This window comes from Phoca vitulina, unplaced genomic scaffold (genome assembly GCF_004348235.1).
Source record: "Phoca vitulina isolate PV1807 unplaced genomic scaffold, GSC_HSeal_1.0 scaffold19, whole genome shotgun sequence".
NCBI classification, from domain to species: domain Eukaryota; kingdom Metazoa; phylum Chordata; class Mammalia; order Carnivora; family Phocidae; genus Phoca; species Phoca vitulina.
The window spans coordinates 19,161,836-19,176,238 of NW_022589722.1; the positions used below are offsets into that span (position 1 = coordinate 19,161,836).

Here is a 14,403-nt window from a genome sequence, read left to right on the forward strand (position 1 = left end):
TTCTTCATATAATAAATATATATACAATTTTTAACCTTGATTAAGAAGCCTACAGTTTATTCATTATCCCTGATACCTGCTATTGGAATCATTTTTTGGGTCATTTTCTATTATATTTTCCTCTAATAAAGACAGATTTTGGAAGACATCCAAATAATAGCATATTATGAAATTATCTCTTTGAGCTTCGAGCTACTTTTACCTTAAAATGTGTGTAGAAATTGCTAGTGTTCTATTAATTAGCTTACTGCTTCCAGTGGAAATCTCTGGTTGAACTGGCTTGTTCAGGATATAATTACTTCTCCAGAAAGTAAACGCTGTGATGTGATAATGTTGATACATCAAAACGTTCTGACCTGGTTGCTAGACACGGTGATATTCATGAAAGCGCTAGAAAACCCCAGTGAGTGACCTGGCTCAATTTTCATTTTAATTGTGATATTTTGATTTCTGAATATACATCATGGCTTTAATTTCACAAAAAAATAGTTCCTGTGATGAACCTCTCAGAGTGACTGCAAAGTCTCAGGCAATATATGAGCAGATCAGGGGTGGTCTTATGTCTTTTTTTTTTTTTTTTTCCCGTTATACAGGGAAATTGGTCTCTAAAGAGATTTAAAATGGACCGCCAGGGTGTGACTCAAGTTCTCTCTCGCTTGTCTTATATATCTGCACTGGGCATGATGACAAGAATCTCTTCTCAGTTTGAAAAAACAAGGAAAGTGAGTGGTCCTCGTTCCCTCCAGCCGTCTCAGTGGGGAATGCTCTGTCCTTCGGACACTCCTGAAGGGGAGGTAAGGTAGCCGCGGAGTCTCAGCGATGTCCGAGGTGGTGCATATTGCTGATGTTCTGCTTCTGCCCCCATTCCTCCAGGCCATATCCTTTTTTGGGTCAGCCACTTCTCTGGCAGAGAAATAACTGATGCAGCCTGTCAGGACAACATCCGTGTCATTCGAAAACCAGTACCGACAGAGGCCTTTGATTTAGTATCGCACCTAAATAGAAATATGGTCCCCGTGTTCTTGCTTGTTTAGCCTGTCCCCAAGAATCAAACCATGTAACCATAAGAATGTGAGGGAACATTGATAGACTCCTCACCTTTGTTCACGGGGATCGCTCTTTTTTTTCCCCCCACAAAATGCTGGCTGTATTTCCAAAAGAGATGATATATGCAGATTACTGCTGCAGCAACTCTATGGTGTTCACCGGGATCTCCTTTTAAGCAACTCCTTATTTTCCTTGGGTGTACTTAGAGGGCACCAGACTTGTAGTGGCAGCCAACAGGGAGCACAAAACCAGGCAGCTGATGGAGGTTCTGCATCACAGCCCTTTTTCCTTCATGCCGACCGTTGTTGGTGTTTGTTGTCCGCTATAAACTTCCGGAGGAAGGAACCTCGTTAGGTTCCCATTCTGTCGCAAGCTCCTAGCACAGAGCCTTGTTCACAGTAGAGGCCCCACAGATCTCTGCTGAATGAAGCAGTACGTTTGTTATGACATGTGAAAGATGCAAGTTCCAGAGTGTGGGAATTTGTTATGACTCGGGGGAGGTGAAAATAGAAGTCCATACAGAGTTAAGATTTTTAGAAAATTATCATTCTTCTCCTAATTTATCTTAAACCATATGGAAGTTCACACTAGAATTATGCAGCTTGTCAAATTTGCATAACTTATACCCCTTGGGCTTTGGAACACTGAATTTCCCAGAGTTTGTTTTAGCTAACCTCCGTGAAGTACCTATTTTGTGCATCACCACAGCAGATGGTTTCAAAGAATCAAAGATACAATCCTTACACGTTACGTGTCTCAAGTGTTTTGTTTTCTACTTGCTGTGTTAAATCCTTGTTCATGTTTTGTCTTAGATTGTTTTTTGGTTGCATAAAAATTTAAAAGTATTTTCTTTTTCACTTTGAAGTAATTTCAGATGTACACAAAAGTTGCAAAAATAGTAAAAAGAATTTCCATAGTCCCTCACCTAGATTCCCCAAATATGAACATCTTACACGACTGTCACTCAGTTATCAACCTTATGAAATTCACATTGATAACAGGATTATAACCTATAGATTATAGAATCTATGCCTTATTCAAATCTTGCCAGTTACCCCACCAGTGTCTCTTTTCTGGCCCAGGATTACACATTGTTTCCAGTTGCCACATCTCCTTAGTCTCTGAATCGGAGCGGTTCTTCGGTCTTTTCTTTGCCTTTTCTGACCAAGAAGCTTTATAGAGTACTGGGCATTGACTAATTGTTGACTCATTTCCGGCCAGTTGTATATTTTTAGGTACCCATATCTATCAGTGTTTTCCTTTACTCTTTCTATACAGTGTCATCTTAATGACCATGGCGTTCCGTTGTCGGGGAGTAACCGCTTATGTAATCAATTTTTTTTGAGGGAACGTTCATGCCATTCTTATTTGCCATTTCAAATAGTACTTTGCTGAGCATTTCTATGGTGAAATCTATGTTTATATCCTTGTTTATTACCTTAGGATAAATTCCTCTGTGTATACATTTTTAAGTCTCTTGTATGGATCTCCAGAGTGTCCCCTACGAGGCTGTACTGTTTTACGTTGCCGCCAACAAAGCAGTGAGCTTTTTTCACATACAAACCCCGTACTTTGTACTAATGGCCATTCTTAGAAATGAGTATCTTTTGTCTTTTAGGCTTGTGGTTTGGTGAAAAACTTGGCCCTTATGACACACATCACAACTGATATGGAAGACGGACCCATTGTTAAATTAGCCAGTAATCTGGGGGTAGAAGATGTGAATTTATTATGTGGGGAAGAGCTCTCTTATCCAAATGTGTTTCTCGTCTTTCTCAATGGTGAGTGTGTTATGGAGACCTGTGGAGCCTGGTCAGTCTTTGGGTGGGAAGGTAGAGGGGAGCCATTATCATCCAGGTGTTTAAGGACAAATAAACTTCAATTCTGGGCCCAGCGGGCCTTAAGTTAAAGGTAGAAAAATGGTGACAGAAACCGTTATCCCACTGGCCAGGTCCTCAGGGTCTGAGAGGATCCCACTGTCAGAGCCCAAGATCGCATTGCAGAGACTGGCTGCCTTCTGCCCTTTCACAGCTCCAGCTGATCCACAGCGGAAAAGGCTCAACGCGGTATCATTAAGTTCAAGCTAAATATGTGAGACATTCTGCAAAAACAGTCAGATCAGCCCTGACAGCCAGTTGACTTATATTCAGCCACTCGGTGAGGGATTGTCAACAGGCTGTAGCAAGAGGTCCCTCTCTTTCCGCTCATGCTTCAGTTGCTTCTTTCGCCCCCTTCAGAGTCCTCCGGAGCCTCGGCAGCGAGTGTGCCTCAGCCTTTGTACTTGGGGTTTGGTGGTCTGGCTGCCTGTGCCCTCACGTGTCCTCCAGGCGCTCGTCCTGACCACTTAGCTCCCGTGCTCTTCTCCCCTTTCCTCCCACTCTGGGGGCCTAAGTCCTTCCCTGTACGGGCCGCTGAGCAGCAAAACAGGGCTGTTCCCTGGCCACCTCCTTCAGTATATCCCAGCGGCTAGCGCTGACAGAGCTCTTACTCTGCACTGTCACCCGGGACCCCTCTGAGTCCTCACGCTGACCCTGGGGCCCAAAGTCCGTCTTCCTCATTTCTCAGATGACGATGACACAAAGAGCAGTTGAAGAGTAGCTGTTACTGGGCACTGTGGAGGGTCAACTCCTTTCATCCTCCCATCAGCCCTGTGGAAGTGATTGAGCCAGTGTTCGAACCTGGGGGATCTGGACCCTGAGTTTCTGCCCCCAGCATTGTGCTGACCGGTGAGGAACGTGAGGCTAGTTTTTGCGACTCCGCCCAGCATGTGGTAGGACTGCCCGTAGACTCAGGTCGTCGGGTGCCATGGCCACTCTCCTGTGTTTCTTTCCTGCAGCCCGTGGCCTGGCTGCCCCGCCGAGTAACAGAGCTTTCAGAGGACGACTCGGGGCTGCTGCTCAGCTTTATTGCGTGGGTATTTTCAGTCAAAGCGATCCATTCTTTGTTGCTCTTATACATGTTCTTCTCTCTGCTCAGGTAACATCCTGGGTGTCATTCGAGACCACAGGAAGCTGGTGAATACGTTTCGCCTGATGCGAAGAGCAGGATATATCAATGAGTTCGTTTCCATCTCAACAAATCTCACAGATCGATGTGTCTATATTTCCTCTGATGGAGGAAGGCTGTGCAGGTACAAGTTGCTGAAGAGAGTTCTTAGGTTTACTTCTGAAAGAAATATGCTTGTTTTTGTCTTTGAATCCACTTCCACCTCTTTCGTTGTTGAGAGAAGTTTCAGTTAGCAGACACCTCATGGATATGCACCTGGGTGCTGAGGATTCAAAGTTGAATGGGAATCAGTCTTTGCCCTCAGAGAGCTCAGTCCATGGGCAAAGGCAGAAATAATTACTAATAACAGCCAACCATGCTCGTAATAATGCTTGCTAGCCGTTATTTATTATTTCAGTAGATATACCACGTGTAAGGCTTTAACTACATTCAGCTGTGTAAGGGAGGATTACTATTTTCGTTTAACAAATGAGGAACGAGACGTGAATAACTTACCCGAGGCTAGGTAGTGGTGGGGTCTGTTCTTTTTTTTAAAGATATTTTTTATTTATTTATTTGACAGAGAGATAGAGAGCACAAGTAGGCAGAGTGGCAGGCAGAGGGAAAGGGAGAAGCAGGCTTCCCGCTGAGCAGGGAGCCCGATGCAGGGCTCGATCCCAGGACCCTGGGATCATGACCTGAGCTGAAGGCAGCTGCTTAACCAACTGAGCCACCCAGGCACCCCGGGTCTGTTCTTTACTTGACAGTCCTTACAGTTCATTTGACTCTAACAATCATGATCTTACCCACTGTATTCTGTTGCTGTGAGCTGAACTTTAAAGGATGAGTGGGATCATGTTACCTCAATGAAGGAGGAAAGGAAAGAGGCCGGGGATGGCAAGAATAAAAAACACGGAGGCACGAGCGAGTCGCAGTAGACCCAGTGGATAGGCACCTTCTAGTCATTCAGCACATCTTAAGGTCTTACTATGCACAGGTACCGGCCTACAGGTGGGGGCACAGAGATGAATATGACAGGGTATCTCGTCCTTGGGGGACATCCAGGGATATCAGCTGAGGACGGTACCTTACCTTTCGTAAGCCTCTGTGGTTTTACTGTGGCCGTTCTTTGTGGGCCTCAGATAGGGCTAGGGCCCAGGTTGGTGAGCTAGCTATGGTTGGAGTGGTGGGAGGAGCTGGGGCTTGGAAGTCTGTCAGAGCTGAGAGCGGACTGCGCTTGTCTGTCCAGCATCCAGCTTCTCCTTCCAGTTAGCCTCCTCACTTTCCTTTGGGAACTGCCCCTCCCCATTAGCAGTCTTCTTGGGACAGTCAGGTGCCCTCTCGTGCTCAGCCAAAGGTCAGACCCATGACCCTAGCTAGGCCAGTCACATTCTCTCCTCAGAGAATTTGAATCCCAAATAGAATAACTCAAGGAAGAAGTGGTTGGAACTGATTCATCCTGACAGCAACACATGCAAGAGACTGCCCGTTACTCCTCCCCTTCTGGATCCTGGGGATCCTTTGTGAGGCTGGGCATTTTACCTTTTTTGTTGTTGTTGTTTATGGATTCTTATCCTTCTAGTAAATTCTTATGCTTTCAGTAAATTCCTTTAAAAAATTTTTTTTTTAATTTTTTATTAGTAAATTCCATTTTTGCTTAAATTAACCAGAATTGGTTTCTGTTCTTTACAACCGAGGAACTCTAGGTGATGACGTACCTCTGTTTGATCCCTGCCTTGCCACTCACTGACTAGTGTGGCTCTGACTTTATTACTTTCCATGGCTGAAAAATTGTAAATGATAACAATACCTCCATAGGGTTGTCCTGAGAACTAACTGTTAGAAGGTGTGGAAAGTGCCTTGTAGGTGCCCGGCACGTATTAGGTGCTTATTTATAGCTGTTAACATAATCAGTCAGGGGCGGGGAAAACAGTAACATTTTCTTAGGTTACTCTTTTTGGGGATTTTTCTCTTTTTAATTACATTCAGTATATTATGGAATAGTCTAAAAGAAGTGAATTCTTTTTTAGAAGTCGTTTTGTAATGGCCTGACGTAGATCCAGCAGGACGAGCAGGTAGTTTATTGAGTAAGTAGAGGGGGAGTGAGGTAGCTGAGTGTGACTGCCCCCTCTCCTGCGTCTGTCCTTGTCCTCGTTTGTGAGTCTCTCGGCCCTTGAACGAGGTAGCAGTGCTCTCTGCCTCCCTCCCCAGAAGAAGCCAGGATTTCGAGGTAATGTGGATTTCCACGAAAAGTTCACTCAGTTCATTTTTCAGCAACTTGTGTTTCCCTTTTGTAATTGTGCAGCTCTTCTTCTTAACTGTTTAAAAGTGCTCATTAGTCCTCAAATAGTTATTTGGACTTGAGGGTAGAGCGCACAAGTGTCTGGTGGTTGCTCGCTCCTCTCTCTAAGAGCTGCTTATCCAAATAGCAACAGCCCTTGACGTTTCGGGGCTGCATGCCATCCTTTGTGTCGGTGTTTCCTCGTGGTGGCGAGGCCCTTAGCGGCGGATCACCGCTGACAGTTACAGGTTAATCTACCAGAGTGGGGAGACCAAAAGCTCTCTCTACCTCACACCCATTAGCTCGCTCAAAATCACAACGTAAAAAAGCTTTATTCTCTGGAAATGTGTAGCTTTAGGTAACCTGCCAGCGTAGCCTAGTCATGTCTGTCCAAAAAGAAGCCACTCTAAACAGCGGATGTCCATCAGACCTTCACTGCAGGATGCCATTGTTCTCCTCAGGAACCGTTCTCTGCCTGCTGGCTTCCTGGGTCGTAGACCACGTATTCCTATGTGAAATCCTATGAAATGCCTTTGGCATGATGCATTTACAACACCCGTTTTAAAAAATAAGACAGTAAAGATTTTGTTTCTAGATCTTACCGAGTATCATTTTTGTGTGGCCTTTCCATTTAAAACCAGGTATTTCCTAAGACACTTGGATACGTGTGTGTGCATATATGTGCATGTGGGCACATACACGCGTGCGCTGGTGTGTGCGTGCCTGTGGATGTGTATGTGAGAGAGCAGCTAGGCCCCTCCGCGCTCACACGTGCAGAGAATACCTGGGGTCCTCAGGCAGTCCAGGAATCGGTTTGATCACATCCCAGCTTCCCTCATTTCACTATGGTAAACTTACTTGCTGACTTCTTCTTTTGAACTGCTGTGAATTTGTTATTTTTTTTTTATTTCAGACCCTACATAATTGTTAAGAAACAGAAGCCTGCAGTCACAAACAAGCATATGGAAGAGCTGGCTCAGGGGTACAGGTAAATGGCCAAAAGCAAAACTTCTCGGTCTCCTTTGAGAGCCATATATAGGATTTAATCAGCAATGACATTATTGGATCTGAGCTTTTAAGAAAAGTATATTTTCATTTTTAGTCTCTTAATTCCTCCCTACCCAGTGTGTCAGACTCTCCTCTCTATGTGAACTTGCCCAGACTTTGTAAAATACTTACCGGTTTGTATAATGCGGATCACAGAGTGTTGGTGTAAATGAGCGCACTGTGAAGTAACAAAGGGATATGTTGATGTGGACACTGGGCCTCTCATCATAGGGGCTCTTAAAAGTCATAGAAGATACTTTCAGAAGTGGGGACCAGATTAGGGTGCCAGTTAAGCATCCGACTCTTGATTTCTGCTTGGGTCATGATCTCAGGGTTATGAGATCAAGCCCTGCATTGGGCTCTGTGCTGGGCATGGAGCCTGCTTAAGATTCTCTCTCTCCCTCTGCCCTCCCCACCCCGCCCCGGCTCACACTTTCTCTCTCTCTCCAAAGAAAGGGGGGGGACCAGATTGACGAGTATCATAGATGTTTTTATTTCAGTGATTTGCGATCACTCTGTGATCCAAGAATAACATGTTTCAAGCACCCCATGTATTGATACTTTGTGGGGAGAAAGGTTCTTTGGGTGCAAATGAAAGCCAGTATCTTCCATTATCATATGTAAAACACTGCAGTAAAATGCTTATTAGTAATGTACATTTCACCAATATTTTCCCAGGAATTTTGAAGATTTCTTACATGAGAGTCTGGTTGAATATTTAGATGTGAATGAAGAAAATGACTGTAACATCGCACTCTATGAACATACAATTAATAAGTAAGTAGGATCCATAACAACCATGATTAAAACCTGTTCTGATTAAATCACCTTTTCATTTCATCTCTTGTGTTGCCTCTTAGTAGGAGCTGTTAGGAGTATACTGTCCTATAATAAACATAACCCATCATTTATCCCAGTGTAGGATTATCACAAAACTACTAACAATATTTAGACTTCATTATCTTTTCTATTCATGTTACACTTAGTGTATATTTTTTGAAAGGAATTGCTTTTCTGGTTCTCATATTTGATTACTGTCAAAATTGAACTAATGGATCAGACTATGTAAAGATGTATTTCTCTCTTCTAGAGAGGAGGACATCTGAATTCTTGTTGATATAGGAATTCCATATATTCTATGTTATAAGGATGTCTCTGAACTTACGTGCAATATAAATAAGAAATGGTAATATGCTCATGATGTTTCAAGAATAGTAATATTTTTAGAAGCATCTGTTCTATTTGGAATACATTAGAAGACATTTATATAACTTTCTGTCTGATGCGTGTGGCTGGTGGTACTGCTTACCTGAAATTGGAATTTTTGTACTTTTATTGTGAAATAATTAAGGAGCTTAATACTACCATCTGATAACTATTTAGGTCTTGAATCAAGAAAGCACTTTTCTGTTTCCTGCTACCAGATGAAATGTACTGCTTCATTGCTGTCTTATTATAATTTAGTAAACAATGCTTTTCAGTCAAAATCTTTATTCCTTAAAGGTGGGACTCTCTCAAAGTGCTATTTTTATACTCCTGATTTGAAGATTGAGTGAATACAAAGGTGACCACTTAAGTAGTAACCCTGTGAATAGCAATCCGTCCTTGTTTCTCAGCCAGAAACCTGTCTCAGATTTGACGCCTCTCCTCCTGTACACACACAGCTGGTCCCTTAGCCTATCATGTAGACTCTCAGGGTATACCTGGGGTCTGATCTCTTTCCCCACCTCCACCTACCACCCTAGTCCAGGCTGCTGCCATAGCTTGCCTGGGGACTTGCAAAAGGCTCCTGACTCTTTTGCCCTTGTTCCTGTACAGTCTATTCTTCATAGGTGAAAGTGGTCTTTTCCCTTCTCTTCTCAAACCCCCAGGGGCTTTCCCTCTCCCCTGGAAGTCCTTACAGAGGCCTGAAGGTCCTGCACGATCCGCCCACCCCTCCTGGTGCCTGCAGCATCATCCTCCTCTCCTCCCTCACTCTCCTTAACCACACTGGCCTCTTCCTCACGTCTCAGGCCTGCTTCTGCCTCAGCACCTTTGCCCTGGCTTTTCGCTCACCTGGGACACTCCCCTCCTTTGCACTGGCTGTTCACTCGCTTGGGACACTCACCTCCTTTGCACTGGCTGTTCGCTCGCCTGGGACACTCACCTCCGTCATCACCCACTCCTTCACCTCCTCCAGGTCTTCCTCAGTTGTCACCTTCTCAGTGCCTCTTCCTGATGACCCCATTTAGAATAGATACCCCTCCTCTTGGGGCGCCTGGGTGGCTCATTCGTTAAGCGTCTGCCTTCGGCTCAGGTCATGATTCCAGGGTCCTGGGATCGAGCCCTGCATCGGGCTCCCTGCTCCGCGGGAAGCCTACTTCTCCTTCTCCCACTCCCCCTGCTTGTGTTCCCTCTCTCGCTGTGTCTCTCTCTGTCAAATAAATAAATAAAATCTTTAAAAAAAAAAAAAAGAATAGATAACCCTCCTCTGGGCACCCCTCTTCACTGCTTTATTTTTCTAGGGCTTATTACCTTACAATAAAATCTATAAAATGTCTTTTATTGATTTATCTGTGTATTATTTCTCCACTAGAAGCTTCACAAAAGCAGGGATTTTTCTCTGTCTTGTTCACTGTAATATAGGAATGCAACCATTAGTTAGTATCAGTAGCACCCAGTCACCAAGCTGACCCATATATCAATTCAGCTTATTTTAAAAATAGGAAAAATTTGGTATTCTGTGATTCATACTTGTGACATTTTTTTTCAGCGTAGACATGTATGAAGTAAAAAGAATTAATCCCCTTCTTTCCCTATCCCATCAAACTCCAGCCTCCAGATATAATCATTGCCGGTGGTTTAATGTATACTCTTTTAGATTTTTTTCTAAGTGAATATAAACATACATATGTGATCTCAAGGCAACATATTTAAATTATCTTCATTTTTAAACTTAGCATCATTATCAACTTTATCATTCTAGGCACTTTTCTATATTAGTGTATGCTTGTATGTTTATATAAATATATTACTTTAATTTCTTTATATTACATTGTCTGACTACACATAGTTGATTTAACCTGTTGATGAATATTTAGGGTGTTTTCCAATTTTTCCACTGTTGGAAACAACAGGTTACTGAGTCTTAATTTGAGCTAAATTTAAGGCCCTTATACACATTGAATAGAAAGTCTTCTATTTCCTGCAGGACAAAAGATTATGGTGGTTATAATTTTGAATAATAGTATCCCTTTTTGTTTCATAAAAATCAAAATCCAGAGCATTTAGACTTTGAATAATTATTAGATAACATGATCTTCTATATATTTTTGTTACAAAAAAAGAAGAAACTTAGGTCTGTACTTTCTTCATTTTTCAGCTTGCTTCAATCTGTACATCTGAAAAGTAGTTTTTATTTACATGGGGAAATTGGCCCATATTGTCAAATTGGCCAACATTTAAACAAAACAGTACATTTAAAAATCTGTTTTACTCTAGGACATAAAATGTCACCATAAGCTGTTTCTCTTAAGAAAAAAAAAAAAAAAAAAAAACCTAGGGCCCTTTCCCTCTCTGCTGACAAAGAGTTAACATGTCTGAGAGAGTTGGGGTTCTGCTAGGTCATGAGGTCAAAACTATGTTCTTCAAACCAAGAGCTGCATGGAAAGCATCCTCTTTAACCAAACTAGGGACATAATTCACGTGTGTATTGAAGAAAAAAAAAAAAAGCCCAGTGGATTAGTGGGAGATCTTTTGCCATGTGTATTGCAACTAATTTTCCTCAATGGGTTGGGTTATCTTGGAAATCACTTGTCTTCACGGGTACTGTAAACCATTGAAATTACTGAAGCTGTGCCTCACAAGTACTTGAGGAAGGAATAAAGGGTCAACAGAGTCCACAGACCCTGCATGTAATGTCTGTTACTTCCAGCAAGATCCAGAAACAGTCTGGCTTCCCTTTCCTTTTAAAATACCTGAGTTGCTGTATCAGTTAGCCAAAACAGGGATTTTTACAAAAATATATTACAGAAGCAGCCAAGATTCTAACACCTACTAGATAAAGTCTTACTTTATATCCAGTTCCTATAGCTGAGCTGTCCAAGAAAAATACCATGCAAACCCATATATCTAAGTTTCCCAGTAGCCAACTGAAAAAAGAAAAAAGAACCAGATGAAGTTAATCTTAATAATTTTATTTAACCCACTCTATCTAAAATATTGTCATGTCATTATGCAATCAATATAAAAATAATTGAGTTTTTTTTTTTTCCCTATACGGCTTCAAAGCACATCTCAGTTTGGAGGCTAAATGTTTGCTGGAAATACCTGATCTGATCATAACATTTACAGTTGAAAAAGTAGATTCACAAGTGTAAGTTGTTACAAACATAAAGGTTTTGAATAACAACTGAGTTATTTGAGTTTTAAAATGTAATTAAGTAAAATTAAAAATGCAGTTCCTCAAGCATGCTAATCTAAGTGAAGAGTGCTGAACAGCCGCATTTAGCTGGTGGCTATGGTATTGGTCCCCTTAGGTCTATGGTAACTATTCTTAAATGGGATATATTCTTCTCTAAAATGGTAATGCAACTTTGTCATTGATACAAGCTGGAAAAGTGAGGAAAAAGCAGCCCACTCATCCATCAGTACTGCATTTGGATATAGCCCGGTAATTTCTTTATAAGTATTAGTTATTGTTGTTAGTATGTAATAATGTTTTATTTTTTTTACCTGGGCATTCTATACTATCCCTTCTCTTGTATTTCTATAAGTAGTAAGTTTCTATCACTGAAGGAAACAATTTGTTTTACTATATTTTATTTAAGTATGTTTTTTTATCAGTTTTACTAGCATCAAGTTTTATTGTTCTTGAGGTTTTATATAAATTGCATATATTTTATATAAATTTTTATATAAATTTATATAAAAATATGTATTTTATTTACATCCTTTGGGGACCTTGGTTGTAATATTTTTTTACTACCTTTGAGAGGGATTTATTCTGGTCCTTGGTGTCTAAGATGTCTGTTCTTAATTGACTTCACAGAGACACCACCCACTTGGAGATTGAGCCCTTCACTCTTCTTGGTGTTTGTGCTGGCCTCATCCCATACCCTCATCATAACCAGTCCCCAAGAAACACGTATCAGTGTGCCATGGGGAAACAAGCCATGGGTAAGATTTCCTTCTTGAACTTGGTTCTGAATTCTTGGATAAAAGACTTCAATCTTTATTCTTACTTCACTAGTATTGAATGTTTGGCTAAGTCAGGCATTGCTGGTACCTGAGTGTTACCGACCTCAGAGGGCTTGCGGGTGCCCCTGCCATGTCTACAGGGTCAACAAAAATAGAGAAAACCTCTCTGAATTTATTTCTTTGACCAAACAAGGGGATATATAATAAATGTCACAGAATGATGAGGGGGTAAATAGAAAGAGAAAAGCTCTATAAAGTGTAAATTGTGAACCAGGAGAAATGGAAGAAAGCGCAGAAAAACACAAGTTTGAGGGAAGAGCGGGAAAAGGAATAGAGCTGCAGATGCACAGTGTGTATTAGAAGGTGATCTTAACGGTCTGGGTGACAGTCATTGAACACATCACATCCTTGCAGTTGCTCCTGTAGCTTCTGAAACATGTCAACCAGTTTCCGAATTCCTTTTCCTTCCTTCCTTCTCTTTTAGCTTTTATCCATCTCTAGCACTTGCTGAGCATCACGGATAGACCAGATGGTGGGCTGGCCCCTGAAAATGGAGGGGAGAGAAAGAGCCCTGTCCTCAAGGAGTTCACAGTCTAGTGGGAGAGCCCAACAAGTACAACCGTAACTGAATGTGTTTGATAAATGCTGTCGTGGACCAACAGCTAGAATCTTAGGGAAGGAGAGCAGAGAGGTCACTTGAGGTTAGAGAGTAGGTTGTTTCTGAAGAATAGAACTGAACTGAGTCTTGAAAGTCCCTGAGTATTTTTCACAGGCGTGGAAATAGAAGCAAGCATTGCATGGGGATCTTGGTGCTTTGGTCTGGCTGTTTAACATAATATAGGAATAGTGTGTACTGGAGAGGTGCCATAGATTAAGGAGTTTGGGTTTTATCTGGAAGGTGATACAGAGAGGATACCAACCCCCCCCCCCAAAAAAAAGTTTTGCTTATAAACTTTTTTTGAAATGTTTTTAAAAATCATTTAAGTCCTAGTAAGTTTAATTTATTTTCATATATGTCTATGATATCAGTATGACTTGTCATTTCTGGTTTAAAGTATGCTACAGGGAGCTTCCTGAAGAAACCAAAAGGTTTTTGAATTGCCTTTGGGTAACATCCAGAATGCATTTAGCTTCTCCGTTACCAGCAATCAGCTGTAATTGACCATAGCTTGACAATTTCTTTTTGAGTTTTTATATTGCCCTTTTGGTTGGCAAAACATGTCCTGCAACCATTTACCTGAATGATGTAATGCCTGGACAGTTCAGAATAATTCCCAGTGGGAAAATCTAAACAGTGGCTCATCAATTTCGCCTTTCCCATTCATCCTCAGCAGCAGTGTGGGCTGATTTCCCGCGTGTGCTTGTGACTTGCTAACAAGTTGAAATATACAGTACTGAATCCTATGTGTCATGAAAGGACTATCACTTCTATTGGGTTTACCAAACCATTTTGTTTCATGATGTGAATCCTGGCTGAAACAATACACCTTTTGTGTAGAACCTTCAGCAGAATTAACGGAAGACTAATCACTTCATCGCTAATGCCACTCTTTGGTTGTGTTTGAAGATTAAAACAGAAAGGGCTACGAATCTATCTCCACTTGGTGAATCTTCTTTTTTTTTTTTTTTTTTTAAATAAGTGACTTGAAGGAAAGAAATAATATTTTTATTTTTATAATTCCTCTGCCTACAAAAAAAAGCCTTTATTTTGTGACCATGAGTATCTGAAACGTTTGGTTAGTTACCACACACAGTTAAGCAGGATCAGTGTGTACAGAAAGCCAATTCAGTGTCTGTAGAGTTCTTTTGTAGTTTTCTGTGTGAAGGTTTTTTTTCTCGTTTTGTTTTGAGTGTCATTTGCAATT

At 41.6% G+C, this 14,403-nt stretch overlaps 1 protein-coding gene across 2 annotated transcripts in view; it reads left to right on the forward strand.

The window, feature by feature from the left end:
• POLR3B (RNA polymerase III subunit B) overlaps positions 1-14,403 on the forward strand; it is a 103,680-nt gene that overhangs the window by 43,791 nt on the left and 45,486 nt on the right. For both annotated transcript variants that reach the window (XM_032416218.1, XM_032416219.1), the window contains 6 exons: positions 594-794; positions 2,666-2,828; positions 4,024-4,177; positions 7,227-7,301; positions 8,039-8,137; positions 12,390-12,517. In XM_032416218.1, the coding sequence (XP_032272109.1) occupies positions 594-794; positions 2,666-2,828; positions 4,024-4,177; positions 7,227-7,301; positions 8,039-8,137; positions 12,390-12,517 (820 nt within the window). The remainder of the gene's footprint in view (positions 1-593; positions 795-2,665; positions 2,829-4,023; positions 4,178-7,226; positions 7,302-8,038; positions 8,138-12,389; positions 12,518-14,403) is intronic.